This window comes from Rhinolophus hipposideros (assembly GCF_964194185.1).
Source record: "Rhinolophus hipposideros genome assembly, chromosome: 10".
Classification (NCBI taxonomy): Eukaryota; Metazoa; Chordata; class Mammalia; order Chiroptera; family Rhinolophidae; genus Rhinolophus; species Rhinolophus hipposideros.
In genome coordinates this window covers 15,818,033-15,837,187 of record NC_138056.1, presented here as the reverse complement: position 1 = coordinate 15,837,187, position 19,155 = coordinate 15,818,033, and the positions used below count along the sequence as shown (strand labels likewise).

General features: G+C 38.9%; 1 protein-coding gene across 1 annotated transcript in view; it reads left to right on the top strand.

Moving 5' to 3' along the window:
* Positions 1-19,155, top strand: part of HSD17B12 (hydroxysteroid 17-beta dehydrogenase 12) — a 137,619-nt gene that overhangs the window by 103,927 nt on the left and 14,537 nt on the right. Inside the window, exon 7 of the mRNA XM_081063862.1 lies at positions 13,710-13,744. Within this exon, the coding sequence (XP_080919988.1) occupies positions 13,710-13,744 (35 nt within the window). The remainder of the gene's footprint in view (positions 1-13,709; positions 13,745-19,155) is intronic.

The window sequence follows — 19,155 nt, the reverse complement described above, 5'->3', positions numbered from 1 at the left end:
ACTTAAGAGAATTTGCTATTTAAAACATGTGTTGCTTAAGCCAAATAACCGTTCTTTATCTTTAGTGTAAATATGAATTTTCCTGTTCCTTTGTGATAGGCACTTTTAGTAGAAAAACCATTCCAAACTCTTGATGTATTCATCATGGAGTTAGCTTCTGGAAGACAGCCAGCTAGTTTTTGTTGTACAATAGGCAGGCTCAGTGTAGTTACCATCTCCATAGCACAGTTGGCTTGTGACTGTTCAGATAAGAAAATGGTGTGACTCAACACCAGGCTGCGAGTGGTGTGCCCGAAGGCCAGAAAGGGAAGTTAGGATGGGATCGTGCAGGCCCTGACTGCTGGGCTCAAGAGGATGGAGAGCCACAGAAAGCTGTAAAGTAGAAGTAAGGTGTAATCTGTTCTACATTTCAGAAAGGCAGTTCTAGTGGCCCTGTGTTTTACGGTGTATGTGTTTCTCTTATTTATACTGAGAACAGGACACTCAGCTTGATGAGGTTTCCCAGGTTTTGTGCTCTTTCGTGCTGCTGTCATTTGCCCTATGGCACATTTTGATGAATTGTTCCTATTGTCCTTTCATTGACTATGTTGTGTCCCCAGGGCCAGCGCTACATTTCCAGTAGCAGTGGCTGTTTGGAGCCCTGGAGTAACTTAAAAGAAGATGAGAATTGGTCTGGCTTTAGAATCTTACAGGGTTTTATGGTGGCTGGACATCAGGGGAACTGGGACATGGATGTCTGCAGCCTAAAGCCACAATAAAAGCATTGAAAAGGTTCATATAAGAAAGAGAACTACCCCTTCCCACCGTTAGTGTCAGTCCAAGTGTTATCTCTTCACCAAACCACACGATGGGGGATGACTGGCAGTGAAGCTTCCAGGGAAAGACTGGAGAAGTCGGCCTACCCTTGTGACCTTGGGCTTGTGCCTCTGATTTGGAGATGGTTGCTGGATAGGGCCCCAGCATCTTGTCAGTTCTGTGCTATGCCACGAGCATTGAGTGACCCGGCTTTACACTCCTTCAGGTCCAGGATTATCGCTTGATCCACGTGCTCCTGTCTTCTGTATCAGAAGGTCAGGTGATTGTAAAAATCGCATAAGTCCCTTATTCCAACAGAAGGAAAATACAAGTGAAATACCCGGACCAAAGGAACTGCAGGTCGTCACCCGACGAAGTGGTGGGGAGTGGTTCAGAAGGATATTGGGAAGAAATATTAACCGGAATGGTTTTGCCTTTTGATCCTGATGTTTAGTCATAGAGTCCGGTTTAGCTCTCCTGGGCCACTGAGCTCTCCAGTTCCATCTGAGCAGTTCACTTTTCATCTTATCTAGTAATTTAGATTTATTTCTCTCTTCCCTCTCCATGACTTACTTCCCCGGGCTGCCCCTTTACCAGCCATAATACTGTAGTGGAGGCAGCCTAAGGGATATTTAGAAGCCTTGTTGCTTCCTTTTCCAGTTTTGCTCTCAAATCCTTCAGGGTTAAGTTTAGTCTTGTTCCTTGCAGAGCAGATAAGTGCCGAGGTGAGAAGAGCCGGGGTGTGGAAATTCTAAACAGGTGACCAATGTGGCAGGGGCATTGGCTTTAAACTAGAAGAGAGGTCCTACCTGCGAGGGTTTTTTTGTTGTTTTTATTTTCCTTGTGATTTCAGACGCTCTGTGACTAAAATCTAAGATGATGACCGTCATCAGAAATGGTGTTTAGAGATAATTAAACCTCCAGATATTGAACCATACTCTTCTAAAATAGTTCCAGTTTTATGCCTGGAGGGCTTTCCATCTTGGAATACTGAGAGAATTGGCAAATGAAATTATTGTATTGATTACTATTAGACAAATCATGGAAAAGGGGAGAAGTGCCACACTCCAGAGACAGATAAATATAAATCCTGTTTCAAACAGTATACTGAGCTTCACACCAAGCCAACAAGTTCTAAAACGGATCTGGTGTTGTTTGTTTCTGCCTTGAGATCTCGTTTTAGCGTTTGCCAGATTTGGAGTCGCCTGCCTTCTCTACACCTGTTTTTGGATTTCTCTAATGACCTCACAGTTTAGGATCTCAAGACTCTATAGACTCTTCACTCCTTTTCAGATGGACACTGCCCAAACCTTGTTACCTGAACTGCTTGTAGCTTGCTAATGGTGGGAATACCATTCCTTCTGATGGTACTGGACCCTGAAGCTACTATGGGGCTGGGTACATAGGTGGTCAATGAGCAGTAGCCCTTCCTACTCCGGAATCCCTTAGGAAACGTCCCAGGCTACCATTCTGACAAAAGGAGGGAATGTTCCAACCTTCTTTCTTCCCTTTCTTAGAGCAGAGAAGGAAGTGTGTGAGGGTGTGGCCTAAGGGAAAGTTGATGAACAACCTCCACTTACAGTGAAGTACCACTGAGTTTTGTTTGCTTTTTGGGGAGATGGAAGAAGGAGGCTTAAGCAGGAAATCATAATTTTGTTCTTCCTTCATCAGATATTCAACCAAAGTGGGGACTTGAAGTGATGTCTTGTTAGAAATGCTTGGAAGAACTAGAGATACTTAGTGTGAAGGAAGGAAACGTGACGTCACACACACGCTCGCACACTCACGCACACACACAGTTACATGCACACTCTCACACTCACAATCACACACACACACACACACACACACACACACACACTCACATCTAATCAAGACCAGTTAGTTCTACCTTTTAAGTATTTCACAGCCTACTCAGTTCTTGTCATCCCCAGTGATACCTTCTAAATCTCAAGCCCCTAAATTTCTCAGTGGGAACTACTAGAATAGCCTGTCCGGCCTTTTCCATCCCTCTTCTGTTCCTCCAGTCCAGTCTCCGTACTCCAGCCAGTGTTACTTTGCATCAGATTATATCACACTGCTATTAAATCCTTCAGCGACTTCTCCTTTTCCTCAAGTCAAGACCCTTTAACGTGCCCTACAGGGAAGGACCCACCTGATCAGGCTCCGACTCACCCCTCCAGTTTCAGCTCAGGTCTCTCTCCAACTCTGTGCTCAGGTCAAAGCACCTTCAGTCAATCTCTTGAACCTAGTGCTTCCTCAGGTGGGCCCTTCTCCGTGGCCCTTCTCCCTCACCTCCCACTCTGTTAACTTATCCTTCAGTTCTCAACTCAAGTATTAACATTCTTGGGGGTGGGCTTCCTGACCCCTGCAGACTAGGTTAGGTCTCTCAGCCATGTAGTTTCAGTGCCTACTGCATGTCTTGCCTGCACTCAGCACGCCATTTTTAGTTTAGTGTCTACAGATTGTAAGCCCCTTGATGTATGGTACCATGTCCTTTTCATGTCTCACCATTTCCTAGCCCCAAGGCTTGCGTATGCTGGGTATACAACAAATGATTTGGGAATAAAAAGAAAATGAATGAGCTAAAACACTGAAGATTCTACTTCTTTGGGATTAAGGGTCACAGTTACTGTATGTGGCCCTGGAAGGCTGGACTTATTTGCATTGTGGATATTTACACTGAAGTAAATGAGACCTTCCTAATCTTTGGATCTGCCAGAAGTGGAATAGGCAGGAGGTGAGTTCGCTTTCTGATTCTGGGTCAGAAAGCAAACCTCTGTGGGCGGAATGTGCACAGCCGACCAACATATTTCAGTTGGCTCAAGCAATGTTCCCAACACTGGGATATTTCACACCCAAATTGCTGGCTTCTCTTGGGAAAAATCTGCCAATCAGGTAACACGGACCTGAACTGCTGCTTGGCAACACGTTGTTAGAGCTGAGGATGCTGAGTAGTTAGTCCTGCACTGTCCAGATTACCCGAGTCCCCACAAGGCCCTGTTGTCTGACTTCCTGTACTCATTTATGTTACCTACCCGGCCCTTTTAGGCATTGAGTTTGCGTTCCTCTGTTCAGATAACTCCAAGTATTCAGTATATTTAAACTGCATAACTTCTTAGTGGAGTTGAAGAATTAGGATGGCTTTGACAGAAGAACTCTCTTCCATCCCTATGATTATCTGATTCCAAAGCACTTGGAGTTTGAGGCCCTTTACATGCTTTTGAAAAGCTAATTTTTTCCCTTCTGATATCACGATGTATTCATTGTATATCACTCAGCCAGAAGTGGGTAATGCCATGCCCTGCCCATGAAGTAGATAATGTTTGGAAGGATGGACAGATGGATGACAATCATCGGAGAAACATTTGTTTCCTTTTACTTACATGGATTTGCCTCTTGCATGTGACACAGAACCAGTAGGGGGAGCCCTCTATTAATTTGGAAATCTGAGAACCATCCCTGTTCAGTAGGCAATTTAGGGATCATGCTAAGAATTTGTCCCCTCACCCTGCCCCAAGAATTCAAGTTAACAACATTAGGAAATTGATAAATTGTAGGAAGGAGAGTGTGACCTCCACTCAGGGATTCTCTAGATGAAGACATTCCAAGTTAATATCTAGATTGTTTTAATCCTTTTGGAAGTAGCTATCATTATGCTCCTAAACATTTACAAATTATTGGATACATTTAGCCATCGTAATGGGCTGCTTCAGAGATAAACACAAAATGAAAGGTTTGCCAAACTGCATGACAACTACTCTTTTGATAGTTTTCGCCTTCAAAAAACGAGGAAATAGTTGTAGATTGGTTTTAAGGCTCTTTAAAGCTCAGAGTAAAAGTTTATAGAAAAATGCCTTATACAGTGGTACCTCGGTTTTCGAACGTCTCCGTTGACGAACATTTCGGTTTACGAATGCTGTAAGTTTTATGGAACTATGGTCATTAGATAGTAAAATTCATTCTAAATATCCAGTTTTAGAGGTTGATTTTAAAGGTCTGGAACGGATTAATCCATTTGCATTACTTTCTATGGGGAAACTGCACCTCGGTTTTCGAACGTTTCAGAACTTGAACGGTCTTCCGGAACGGATTATATTCGAAAACTGAGGTACCAAATGGGAGAAAATGTAAAAATCTCTTTGAGAACTTTAGGGATTCGTCTCTCTTCCCCAAATCTGTCACTTTTTTGAGAAGTCAGCTTATTGGGGAAATTTAAATAATGGAAACTCTTAGCATATTATATAGTATGCTAAACTTGGAGAAGCAGTATATGGTGGTATATGTATCCTTTTTACTTTTTTTTAGAGTTCATTAAGTTATACCTTTAGATTTATTATTAATTTGCATGTAGCCCTCTTTTTTAGAAAGTTTTTTTCTTTTGTTAAATTACTTTAACATATATCTGACCAGACAGAATTAAAATGTTTTGGTTTCTATGTTGTAGGGTTAAATTTCAGGTTAAGTAACATGGGACAGGGGAATGGCAAGAAGGGATCTTAATTTCTACAAAGACTTAAACTTTAATAAAGAGGGAAATCAAATAGTATTCGGAGATCTCAGAGCACTCTGTAAGTTTTATCTAATTAAGCTTTTCACCCCCTGCACAGCAAATACTCTGTTAGCCATACAGGTAACATTAAGCATTTCTAATTAAGTTGTATTCTTGGTACCACAGAGCTCAAATTACACTGTTTGCCAAAGGAAATGTGTGCTGTATCGTTCTAGTACAATTTCCAATCGAGCTACCATCTAATTTCTTGCAAACAGGCTTTGTATATTACTGTTGTTACTTTATGTAATTCTTTTCACTATTGTGCTATGATTTTTTAAATTATTGTTAATGATTCCAATTGGAAACTTGTTTAGGCATTTGCATCTATTTTCTTTTAATTTGTGTGGGTTCATTTTTCAGTTGTTTGAATTCAGATCCTGTTTACTCCAAGCAGGTTTCTCTGGGGTAGAGGGCAGGGCAGAAAGGAACAAACGATTATTTGTGGTGTGCTAATTATTTGTATGAATAGCCTTGATTCTTGGGGTTTTGCCAGGGTTCCAGGGCAAGTTGTTAAACTTTATTTCCTGTTTATGTATAATGGTGATACAGATGACAATATTTGTTTCCTTATTTTACTAAATTATTTTTAATTTTAATCTTCTCGTTTGAGTTTTGGTTGTCTTTTTGAGAATTATGCAATAGTGTTTTCTTTATACTGTTCCTTCAAAAAAATGACCAAATGCCAGACGTTACATGATACAAAAATAATTTCCTTGTTAAAATAAATTATGTGCTTGTAAAATAATTTGTATAACTTGTGTAATTTGCTTGTATTACTGCTTTTCATACTAAACTAAAAAGTGGGAAACCTAGTTGGCTTCTGAGTGTAAAATAAAGTTCCTTATATAAACTCTTGGTTATGATGCCAGAAAAGTGAAAGAGGAAAAAAAAAATTGTATCCATGTTAATTTCTTTTAGAAATAACGTTAGTTGTGGGAGTTTTTCTAATTACAAAACAATGCAAGCAATTGCCAAAAATACGAGAAATATTTAAGAACACTGAGATGGCTACATTTTAATATATTTTCAAGGATTTTTCTAGGTTAGCCGGTGCATTTTTGAGATAGGTATCTCAACTAAATGGTCTAATAATACTGATTTTGATATTTTTATGAACTAAAGGAGCCTCTTATTTATTTCCCATCCAGAATATACTTAGGTATGCCAATAATTACCAGTAAATATTTCACGCCTGAGAATAAATATGCAGTGTCCCCAAAAGGAATTCTAAATTGAGCTGTCATTGATGAAGATGTCCCTATCTCTTTGTACATTTGTATACGTTATAGCCAGCTTGCTTACAAAGTGATAACAGTATCTAGGTGTGGTATAACATATACTGACCTTACCTCCTTTGATTTTAGATCTCTAGGACTTTTTCTATGGTGAGGATGAATGAAACTGTCACTAAAAAAACATATGTATATAAATAGGAAACATTTGTGTGTTTTTCTAAAAGGATTTGGAGCTCTCATTATCGTCGAGGCACTATTGCAGCAACTTTACTTTGCAGGAAAGAATTAAAATTGTTTGCTGTATACTTCTGGAAACAACCCCAACATAGAAGAAAACAAGTATAGAAATCATGCTTACTACACCTTTTTAAATGTTCTTAACCACTGAACTTACAAGTTATAGTAACCTTATTTTCACAATATCTTAAGAGGAACAAAAAACTTCCTGGTACAGCTTTTATCACCTGCAGATGGCCTAAAATTAGCACATTGAGTTAACTCCAGAAACAGCTTGTGAGCTGTGAAATGGAGTTTAGATAGTGAGATTTCACAGAAACGCTTGTTGTATGGTATAAATAACCAAATATCAATCGATGTGTACAAAGCAAAATGAGACTACTAATAGCTTAGTGAAAATATCCTACGTAAAACTTGAAGGAGAATTTAATTTGATGAGAGTGTAGTGAAGCTTCTCAGCTTATGCGTAGAATATTAAGAATTATTTGTATACACATACCCAAACAAAGAAGGCTCGAAATTGAGTTTATGATGATTTGTAATCCGATTAGGAGGAACGATAATTTAAGTATTGATGAAGGTATTAATCAGCTTTATAAAAGCACGCAGATTCCAGGTTAACTTTTCTCAGGCTTTGAAATGTTTTTATTTGACAGATCAATAAAAGATGTTCCATGTGATGGCAAGGAGAAATAATTGAGAGTCAGAATTTAAAAGGAGAAGCCACTAAACAACGCGAAATAATGTAACATTTTCCTGAGAGGTCTTAGGTCTTTGCTGATGGATCATTTGATCAGTGGGCATTCAAGAAATATTTCTGGTCCTTTAATATTATAGCCAGGCACTGAAAACACTACTTCTTTCTTTGTGTTAGTTTATTAAAACTTCTTGAGTTTTAATGCACATGTATAAAGAATATATTTTGGTGCTTGCTTCAGCAGCACCTACATTAAAATTGGAACGATACAGTGAAGGTTAGGTCCTGCGCAAGGACGACGCACAAATTTGTGAAGCATTCCATATTTTTTTATGTTAACTAAACTTAATGTAGTAATCTTTTGTATATATAATATGTATATATATCAAATCATTATGTTGAACATCTTAAACATAATCATATTCAATCATATTCATATTAATACAAAATCATATGTCAATTATATCTTAATAAAACTGGGAGAAAAGAGTATATTTTGAACATGCCCAGACATTGAAGACCATCAAAAACATATTTAATGTTTAGCATGCTGTTGATGTAATTTTGTGAGTAAGATGAGACCTTATGGGGTTTTGTTTTGTCTGATCCATTTTCTGGATAATTTTTGCCATTCAAAACGGAGACATTTGATATATGACATGCATACAGTGTAAGAAAAAAAATAGCTCCCAACATATGCATTTGTATTGCCTCACTGTCCTGGGTTAAAGTAATATTTCTTTTTTCTTTTTTTAGATTTTATTGGGGAAGGGGAACAGGACTTTATTGGGGAACAGTGTGTACTGGCTGTTTAGCTTTCCTACACAAAAGGAGAGGAGAAGGGACAGGCTTTGTAGGCAGCCATCCAGGACTTTTTTCCAAGTCAAGTTGTTGTCCTTTCAATCTTAGTTGTGGAGGGTGCCATTCAGCTTCAAGTTGTTGTCCTTTCAGTCTTAGTTGTGGAGGGCACAGCTCAGCTCCAGGTCCGGTTGCCGTTGCTAGTTGCAGGGGGCACAGCCCACCACCATCCCTTGCAGGAGTCGAGGAATCGAACTGGCAACCTTGTGGTTGAGAGGACTCGCTCCAGCCGGGAGGCAGCTCAGCTCAAAGTGCCATGTTCAATCTTAGTTGCAGGGGGCGCTGCCCACCATCCCTTGTGGGACACGAGGAATTGAACTGGCAACCTTGTGGTTGAGAGCCCACTGGCCCATGTGGGAATCAAACTGGCAGCCTTTGGAGTTAGGAGCATGGAGCTCTATCTAACCGCCTGAGCCACCGGGCCAGCCCCCAGTAATATTTCTTATTGGACTGTATTTAAATGTGTAAATGGATGTTTTGGAAAAAATCTGAATTGAACTTTAAAACTCTGCACGACCACTTATTAAATTTTCATATAGATCACTGATCAGAATAAAAGAATCTGTCAGCAGATATTGTAGACTTTCCTGGCCGTTCTTTAGTTAGATTGCTGCCTACAAAGCCTGTCCCTTCTCCTCTCCTTTTGTGTAGGAAAGCTAAACAGCCAGTGGCCACCCTGTGAACTCCACTTAGCTACTTTACAGTTTACAGGTTTACAAGTCTCATTTCCGTATTACAAATGTGTATTACAAATGTGAGTGTGCACATGCACACTCACACGCACACGCACATACCTACCTACCCTTGGGCGAAAACATTTTCATTATTAGTCTTCTCTTTCCTTATTCTGGTTTTGGTGATCTGAGGACTTTGGGGAACTGAATAATAGCTTCTCTTCAGAAAATGCTTGGGGACTTCTTTATAAAACATTAGCTAAGCATTATGGTCCCCTGATGAACTGTGCTAAATAAAAAATGTTTTTAGATATTGCTAAAAATGCATATAATCTATCCTTAAAATAAAATTACAACGGTTAATATGATGATGTATGTCTGTTTGGTACGAGCAGGGGAAGCTGTCCATGATGTAGTATGATACGCAAATCGCCTGACATATATTATAGTATGCACATACTTCTTTTTATACTTCATCCACTCAAAAAAAATTTCAATGCATCACTTCCATAGCATAGTTTTTGGTAGCTATTTGCATTTTTGCATCATATTCCTTCGACTAGAATTTTTCTTCTACCTAGGGAACTCCTATCTATTCTTCTAAAGGTAATCTGTGAAACTGTCCTATTCCCCAGACACAACTAGTCCTAAGCAGTGATACCCTCTGCCCTGGCCCTATTGTACCACTCATACCACTCAAATCATGTAATGATTTGTTTATATAAATATCTGTTCTCCTGAGAGATAGTGAGTTCTCATTACCGAGCCTGGGTTCGAGTACGTCCCTGGCCTGCACTGAACGTAACAATGGCCTCTTTATTGCTTCGTATTGCTCTAGGTCACGAGTTGATCTGCATAGAGCATTTGGGGGAGCTCCTGTGGTTGATAAAGTAACATCACATGTGTTTCCTGATTCCAGTTCTTTAATTCTTATCCATATGATTATTGAGATTTTCTTTTCAAAAACAGCTTTGAGGGATAATTTACATGCCATAAAATTCATCCATTTTAAGTGTACAATTGAATGAGTTTTAGTAAATTTATAGAGGTGTGCAATCATCATTACAATCCAATTTTAGAACAACTCTATTACACCAAGAAGATCCCAACTGAGATATTTTTAAATATTGATGGGACTGTCCAGAAACTTCTGTGTAGAGAGTTGAACTGGATGACCTTAAAAATATGTCTTTTTTTTTTTTAATTGGGGAATATTGGGGAACAGTGTGTTTCTCCAGGGCCCATCAGCTCCAAGTCGTTGTCCTTCACTCTAGTTGTGGAGGGCGCAGCTCAGCTCCAAGTCCAGTTGCCATTTTCAATCTTTAGTTGCAGGGAGTGCAGCCCACCATCCCATGTGGGAATCGAACCGGCAACCCTGCTGTTCAGGGCTCGCACTCTAAACCATTGAGCCATGCAGCTGCCCCTGTCATTGTTTTTTTCTCTAAACTGTGTAGGGCACAACATGCTTACAGGAGGCCTAGATACTTATGGTGCCGCATCCTTAAAGAACAGTGCATGCTGGCAATAAGGGACATAAATTTCCTTTCAGGTACATAGTCTGTGATGTGCTCTATGCTAGGTCCATTATATACCTTAACTTATTTGAGATTCAGAGTATGTTAACCTGTAACATAGATACCTGCTTCATTTAATATATAAGGACTCTGCAGAGGAGGACAAGAAACTAACTTGAGGTCACCCCGCCAGTAAGTAGAAGAGCCTGGATTAAAACTTTGGCCTGACGACATGCCACACTGGCCTTAAACATTCAGTAGCTATGTATTGAGCAATGCTTATGCTCATATAAAAAGACAAATCTTAGGAAACGTATAAGCAAGTTTGAAGAGTTATTATTTAATCTGAGAAGAAAAGAGGTGACTGTGTTGAAAAAATAAACTCTAAAGTCAGCTTTTTCTTTGTCTTTGTTCCACGTAGTTTAGTTTGAGGCCCAGTGGACATATTCTGAATTGGGTCAAGCAAACCTAGAAAAAAGAAATAGGATTGTGTTTTAAAAGCAATAAAATATTGAGGCCATTTGGGCTGTCAGCATAATTTCTGATTGAGTTTGCTTTGGGGATTATTTCTTTTTTAAATCTTAAAACATTAACATTGGTTGGTCTTTAGCAGTGCAAACGGTCAATTATATTAGTTAGAATACTGGTTTGGCTGATCCAGGAATGGAGATGTAGTATTTCTCAGATAAAAAGCTGGGTAAGTAATCACAGTTCGGCATAGTAGCTCCACAATCAGTAAGGATCCTGCCTCTTTTTATCTCATTGCTCTGCTTCTGTTAGCACATGGCTTTCTTCTTAGCTGTTTTAGCTCCTTCTATCACATCTATTTTCTGGCCATGAAGAAGAGGAATAAGCCAAGAGAGGGACATCCTTGTTTTTTTTTCCTCCTTGACAAGGAAGTTGCATGTATTTTACTTGTATTCACATCTTCTTAGATGAACGCAGTCATAGGGCCACATACTCTGAGAGGAAGTAGAAAATGTAGTTTTTATGGAGGGCACTGTGGATAGGAAAGAGGCCATATATCCAACAGAAAATTCAATTTTCAGATATTATAGAAAGAATGAATGTTGGAGGACAATTGGCAATCTCTGCACCATAATTCTATGAAGATGAATTTAATATGAAAAGCGCAGACTTAACATGTAAGAAGGAGGGAGGTACGGAGTGCTTCAGACCAAACTCTTTCTTACGGTCTCTTCTTTTTCATCTGTGCTAGAAGATGTGGCCAAATCCAGGGACTTCTGTTGAAATGATTCTCCTAGGCTTTGAAGATACTTCTTTGTTTCAAAGTGGGCAGTCTATCTTTTATGACGCATTGTCAATTTGAAATTGTGTTTTTGCTAGATAAGAGTTTGCTACATTTTCAAGGTTGACATCTGGGTTTGGAGGACTTTATCTTAGTGTAGTCTGGATGCATTTTTTTTCTTTAAAATATTTCTAGCTGAGTGGTATTCCATTGTATATATATATACTACATCTTCTTTATCCCTTCATTTCTTGATGCTTAGGTTGTTTTCATATCTTGGCTATTGTGAATAATGCTACAGTGAACACAGGGGTGCGTATATCTTTTTGAATTAGTGTTTTCATTTTCTTTAGGTAAATACCCAGAAGAGGACTCGCTTGATGTATTTCTTGATATAGTTTTATTCTTAATTTTTTGACGAACCTCCATACTGTTTTCCATAGTGGTTGCACCAATTACAATCCCAGTAGTAGTGTACGAGGGTCCCTTTTCTCCACATCCTCTCCAACACTCGTTATATCTTGTCTTTCATAATAGCCATTCTAAAAGATAAAATCTGGCCATTTGCAGCAACATGGATGGTTCTTGAGGATATTATGCTAAGTGAAATAAGTCAGATGGAAAAGGACAAAAACCATATGATTTCACCTACATGTGGATTATGAAACAACAGAAACAAATGAACAAATAGGAACAAATTCATAGACAGACAACAGATTGGTGATTACCGGGGAAGGGGTTGGAGGAAGGATCAAATGGGTAAAGGAGGTCAAATACATGGTAATGGATGGAAACTCAAATTTTGGTGGTAAGCACACTATATAGTGTATACAGATATCAAATTATAGTGCTGTACATCTGAAACTAATGTTATTAAGTAATGTTACCTCAATATAAACACATACATACATATATACATACATACATACATACATGCATACATACAGCCCGGGGGGTGGATATTTCTAGGAAAAAAAATTTATCTTATCAGAATTCTGTTTTAATTAACAGACTTAATGAAATAACAGAATTAATTAATTTAATTAAACCTAGTATTCAGATAGAAAGCTTAAAATTCCTCTGCTTAGCATACATGCAAACTTTTCTGTGACAAAACAGCATTTGTTTCTTAGAGAAGTAGTGATATCTAGGAATGAAGAATTCCTGTTTTAACCTCAGGATTTTATGATGTTGCCTTGACTAAGCCAATGGATATCTTAACTTTTCTTAGTCAATAATGTCGTAAAACAGTTTAGAATTAGTGTCTCTCATCATCTTCTATGTATTTAGCCAACAGTTATGAAGTCCTATAAGAATGCAAGTGTCATTATTGGTAATTTGAGATCACAGATAACCTCAGGTTTCTTTAAGGCTGTTTTACTTACAACTAGCAAGAGCAACAAGAGAGATGAATGTGAAGATATGCTTAATATTTACAAACACGTGTGACTTTATGGTATTCTTCTGAAGGGTTTTTTTAATAGGAAAAGATTCTTCAAGCTCTTGAGATTAGAAAATTTAAGTAATCTCGGTAGGAGGGATATTTCTTGTGATAACCTATGTCCTTTTCTGAGAATGTATTTTGGGACACGTAGATGTCAACATAAATCCTTAATTATTTGAAGATCTCTGTGCCAGTATTATATACCATTAGGTAAGACTAATTTCAGCCAAGTTCACTGAAAGTATTCCCATTGTTATCTCCAGTAATTTCATCTGATTCCTTTTCTCGGCATAGCCAAATTACTGGGTACAGACTATACAAAATAAACTGCTGTCTATAGAGGTGATAAGTGGTTTTGTGATGCCTTTCTTGTTTGTGTGGGTGGGTCCTCTTCACTCTTTATCTATTGCATCCTCAACCATCACGAATGTTTTGTTTTTCTCTTTTGCAGATGACAAGATTGGTGCTGCCTGGCATGGTAGAAAGGTGAGTCACGAGCTCACACAAACAGTAGAGAGACAGAGCTCATGATTATTTATAGGGAGAATCCTTTCTTTGTAAAATTCACTGAAGTGACTAATGAACCTACCCTCCATGTCTTAGGGACAGAGTGATGTGCTGGGTGAGTCACACAGTAGAGCATGAGTCATCTGATGGTGGAGGCTTTTTCCACTCGATTCCCTTTTTATTTCCCTCTCCAGGGTTGTGGTGGTTCCTTTAGATCAGGATAAAAAGTCTGCCTGAGTCACCATCACTAACTCAATTGCCTGCTAGTCTGAGGGGGTGGATAGAGTTCCTGGGATATTCCCGGGAATACCTTCTTAGAGCTGTATGCTCTCAGAGTCAACCAGTGGAGTTTCATGAAGCAAGACCCCATCCTCTAGTTTTTCAGTTCTTATTGGGAGCATGGATGTATGAGGCATTTAGGCGTAATATAAAGTGATTATAAGATGTCAAACCCACTCTGAGAGGAAAAGGCTATGTCCACTAGACTCATTGTTCCAGTTTAAATTGGGTTTCACTAGGATACGCTGGATGTCTTCATTTTCCTTGAGAAATGTGTTGTTGATTTCCTACATTTGAAATAGCATGAAGCGTAAAATTGTAATTAAGCTCTTTTGCTCCCTTGGAAAAGCCCAAGTGATGGCTAGACTTTAAAAAAAAAAAACCTGTTGAAAAGAGCTGGGCTGGCATCTTCAGCTAGCTTGACCATTTGCTAAATTTAGAGCTTCACAGTCATCCTGTTCTGCAAAATAGCTTTGAGTTTGGAAGATATCCATAGGAATCACAGCTTGGAAAGGGAAAACTCAATGACCCTACTTCTGTGAAGAAACCTCTGTGACCAGCTTCAGGCAGGGATTACAGCTCATGTTTATTGAATACATATTGCGTGCCAGGTGTACTGAGAATTTAATATGTGTTAACTTGTTTAACTTTGATAGTCTCCCACCATTGTACAGATGAGGAATCCATTTTTTGGGGGGGTGGGAGGGGCACATCTACAGAGACCAGTTGAGAAACTGCTTCTTAGCAAGGCTTTTGTTTGTAATTCCATTTTATATGCAGTTTTGTATATTGTAATTGCTTTAATTGAGTAGAATTTCCCTTTAAAACCTTCAGACTGCTTGTTGTTGGTTGATCATGGGAGTGTGCCATGTGTGTCAGATACGGAAGTGACAGTGGTCAAACCAGACCAGAGCCCAGAAAGGTGCAGAGAAGTACAGCAGACAGAGTAGGACCCAGGAGGGATCAAATTTGGGCTATCATCTTAATCCTAGTTTTGACATCTGCAAGTGACTTAGTATTAATTTAGGATAGTAAGTCCATCCATTAAAAAATACTTACAAACCACAGAGGTGTTGTAAAAGGAATTTTTAAGTGTGTTGGTATCTCAAAAGAGATAATGGTTGTGAAATCATTTGCAGATCACAAAGTATTGGATTTAAAGAGTCATAGAATTTCAGTACTTTAATTGTAACCCACCGCCCCTCATTTGACATAAAAAGTGAGACTCAAAGAAATTGAGTGCTATGAAACTATATAATTAGTTAGCAAATGCACAAACATAAGGTACTAGGAGCTCAACTCCTCTCTCTGTAGACCTAGCAGTCATGGTCACGGTTGTAGCAGTCATGAACACAGAGAAAAGGATGGGTGCATTCAACAGGTACTCACTGAGCAGAGTTTTTCATAGCACGGGCAGATGCCCTGGATCTTTGCCTTTTAGAAATCAAGTTGATTTTAAACTGAGATTGAGAAATGATCTGGGGGAAAGCTACCATAGGCTGTATTGAAACTGACGCGAAAGTGATCGTGGCACTTGCTAAGAACTAGTAAGAAATGGATGACTAGCACTTTTGTTAGGAGAAGGAAGAGCAATGGCTGCTTGAACTAAAGGAGTTACAGTTGTATCACTCAAGGGAGGCCGACTGCTGTAACAGATCACACCAGAATCTCAGTGGCTTTGTACCATAAGGGTTGATATTTTTCCCTTCACATCACAGCCAGTGTGGATCAGTGGTCGGGACTCTACTCCACCCAGTCGTTCCGGGTCTCAGGCTCCTTCCATCTAGCGCTTCTGTTCTTCTTCCCTTGGGTCTGCTGCTCTCTGCTGAGTCCTCTGGATCCAGCCAGCAGATGAGTTAGGATAATAAGGATGATTTTAAGGGAGGTTTCATGGGCCAGGCCCAGAAGTGGTGTACATCACTTCTACCCATATTCTGTTGTCCGGAACTCAGTCAGAGGCTATACCTAACTGCACGTGAGGCCAGAAATATTGTTAGTTGGGTTCCCAAGAGGAAAGAAAAACTCCAAGTTCACAGATCGTCTGACAAGCCTCATACACTGTAAGTGATTTTATTATAGCCGCCCTTTACACTATCCAAATGGTATATTGACTTGTGGTGGTTTCCATAGGATTCGTATCGCCATTGAGTAACAGCAGAGTCCTTTACAAAGATCCTTTGTTGCTGTTTTCTCCTGTCACTGAGATTCTACCTCTGATGTATGAGATTTTCCAAACCCTCTAGAACTATAGCTGAGGGTCAACTGACCATCACTAAACAAGTATCTATAATCAAACTAAGGTATCATTACCATAGAGGTAGATAGTACATAATTACATTATAGAGGAAACTTGCTCTTTCCACTTCCCTGGAATTATAAACATTGTGTACAGCTGGAGCCAAGGAGGTGGTTGCCATGACAACCATGCAAAAGCTAAAAATAGCCTCTTTCATACTGTATTGCTTAAGGTGGAATTATGACATGTTATGGTGTTTTAAGGCAGGCGATTCTCTTTCATGTGGTAAATGTTTGCAAACTTTCTTCAACAAAGCCATATTTGCATAGTGTACGTGGATTGCTAGTTCTAACTATATACCTGACCCCTGTATTCCAGGATTCTTTCTGACATTGAATTCTGTTTTGATATGTTTCTCAGTCTTTTTGAGTCTCTTGGGAACTGTTTGTTCCAATTTCAGTATTATGTTTAAGCTTAAAAAAAGAAAAAAAGTAATGGTTATCCAAGAGCTCACTTATGTATTCCCTGATAAGAAATGGAAGTATGAAGAATTGGATAGAGTCTTTTTTTACACAGTCTCCCTTGTCTGCCATCAAAGTCTATGTGCAGTTCGCTGTCCACAAGGGGACTGAGCCCGTGTTCCAGTTCTTCCCAGCATTTATACCTCCCTACTCCTCTCTTCTCCCACGCAGGATGGGGCAGTGATGAGGTTCCTGACGAAGGCAGAGATCAGTGACTTATTTCAAAGGAGACCTGTCACTTCCTCTATGACAACAGTATATTTCTAGAGCTGTGGACAAGGATATCACAATAGTTTGAGGGAATAGTGGGACATTTATAGAAGAATAAAAGCTTGGCTTTTTTTTTTAAATCCAGGTGACAACGAGTGAGTGTTGTGACTGGGAATTTCACAGCACTAAGGGAATTCTGCTGGACAGCACAGCTATAGGAAGCCATAAATGCAAGCTGCTGAGTTTTATAGGGTTGGGCGAGTTTAACGTTTGGCTTCTGCAAAGGCTAGTAATAGAAGAGAAAAGGGGCTTCCTTATCAGCTTTGGTTGTTTTCTGCGCTGTTTTCACAGTATTTTAATTCTAGTAGATTCTCAATAATTCACACCCCTGAGACACCATCGTGTGGCTGTTAGCAAGTATGCAATGTGATGAATTAAGAATGTTGTATCACAGAAAATATTACTTGTTTGTTTGGATTATGTGTCATAACAAACTGGAAATATCCTGAAATATGAGCAATATGAGTCTTCATTATGGAACTTCAGCAAATATTCTTAATGTACCTTCCAATCTTAGAATTGTTCCCCAAGTCCCCGGAAAATGAGAGATTAATCAGGGTTTGGTTTTATGTTTGTTTCTGGGTGCAATTAAGCGCAGCCCATTTTGTCCTTCTGCTTGATGTAACAGAGTTGTCATGAGTCTGGCTGTGCCATGGAAACTGGTTTGACGTCACTAGCTCTGCTTAGATAGAGGATTAGAGCTCGACAAGGTAGCTGATTTTAAACACGAGTCTTTTGTGCTTCACAGTCCCAAATGTGCATCCCCATTTCTGCATAACGAATAGACCCTGTATACTGTACAAGGATTAATGCAGCTATCCCGGTGTGTTGTTTATGATTCAGACAAAACTAAGTTGAATATTATTATCCTTGGAGAGAAAAAGAATTTTGTGCTGTCTTGTGTATGGGCGTGGGAGGAAGGCTTTTGCTAGACAAATAAATACGTGTCTTCTTAGTAGCACGGAGATTTTGTGGAAGGGGTGTTTTCTCCACTGTCACTTTAGTACAGTTATCAATGCTTTCCTTTTATTTACTTAGGTCTAGTGCATTCTCGATTTATACTTCGTTGGTCTTGGGTTTGTTTTTAATAATATTTTAGAGTGCAGATATTGTGTTTTGAATAAAGTATCCTCAAATTCTGTCTCTTAACTCATTCAAACTAATGCTACCTCCTAGAAATTTTAATTAGGGTACAAATATCTGAGAAAGAAACATCTCAGTTTCTCAAGGAATAAGCAAGGAGCGTACCTGCATAATTGTGACCTATTTGATTACTGGTCTACTATTTTTGGAAACGGGAAAGAAGTTTTTGTTACCTTTAAATGAATTTTCCTGTATTGAAATCATTGCTTTGGTGAGTGAAGTTTTAAGAGTCTATTTTGGTGAAGTCAGGATCTACGTTTTACAATGAATTTGATAACATTAAACTTTAATTTTGGAAGACTTTTCAGTTGTATTTCATTTGTGAGGAAGGAAATGAAAAGATTTGTGTTCAAGGGCACATGTAGCAACCCCAGCCAGTTTGAACATAATGGAGCACATGATCCAGCTGATAAAACCAGCAGTGATAGGCTTCAATGAAAAACATCATCACCAGCAACTATTTCAAACTGGCTTTTTCTTCACTTGCTTGGAATCAGTGAGGACAATTCCTGGTTATATGCAAAAAGGTTAAAATAAAACACTACCTAATCTGACAAGGACAGTTGGGGCTCAGAAAAAGAGGGCGGGGTGCAACTTGTCAGGATTTTGGGTTACTTCTCAGAAAGCATATTGTGTTATATAAAATACACTAGCTCTTTTAGCTTTCGCTTGATTGGGGTCTGCTCTGAGCTTAGAGGTGGCGTATTCCAATATATCATAAATATATTTCTCTTTCTCCCCCCCTTTTTTTTTTTACAGATTTATTGAAATACATTTTGCGTACCATAAAATCCACCCATTTATAAAGTGTACAATTGGTGTTTTCTAGTATATTCACAAAGCTGTGCAGCTTTTTTTTTCCACCACATTCTACAATTGGTGTTTTCTAGTATATTCACAAAACTGTGCAGCTTTTTTTTCACCACATTCTAATTTCAGAA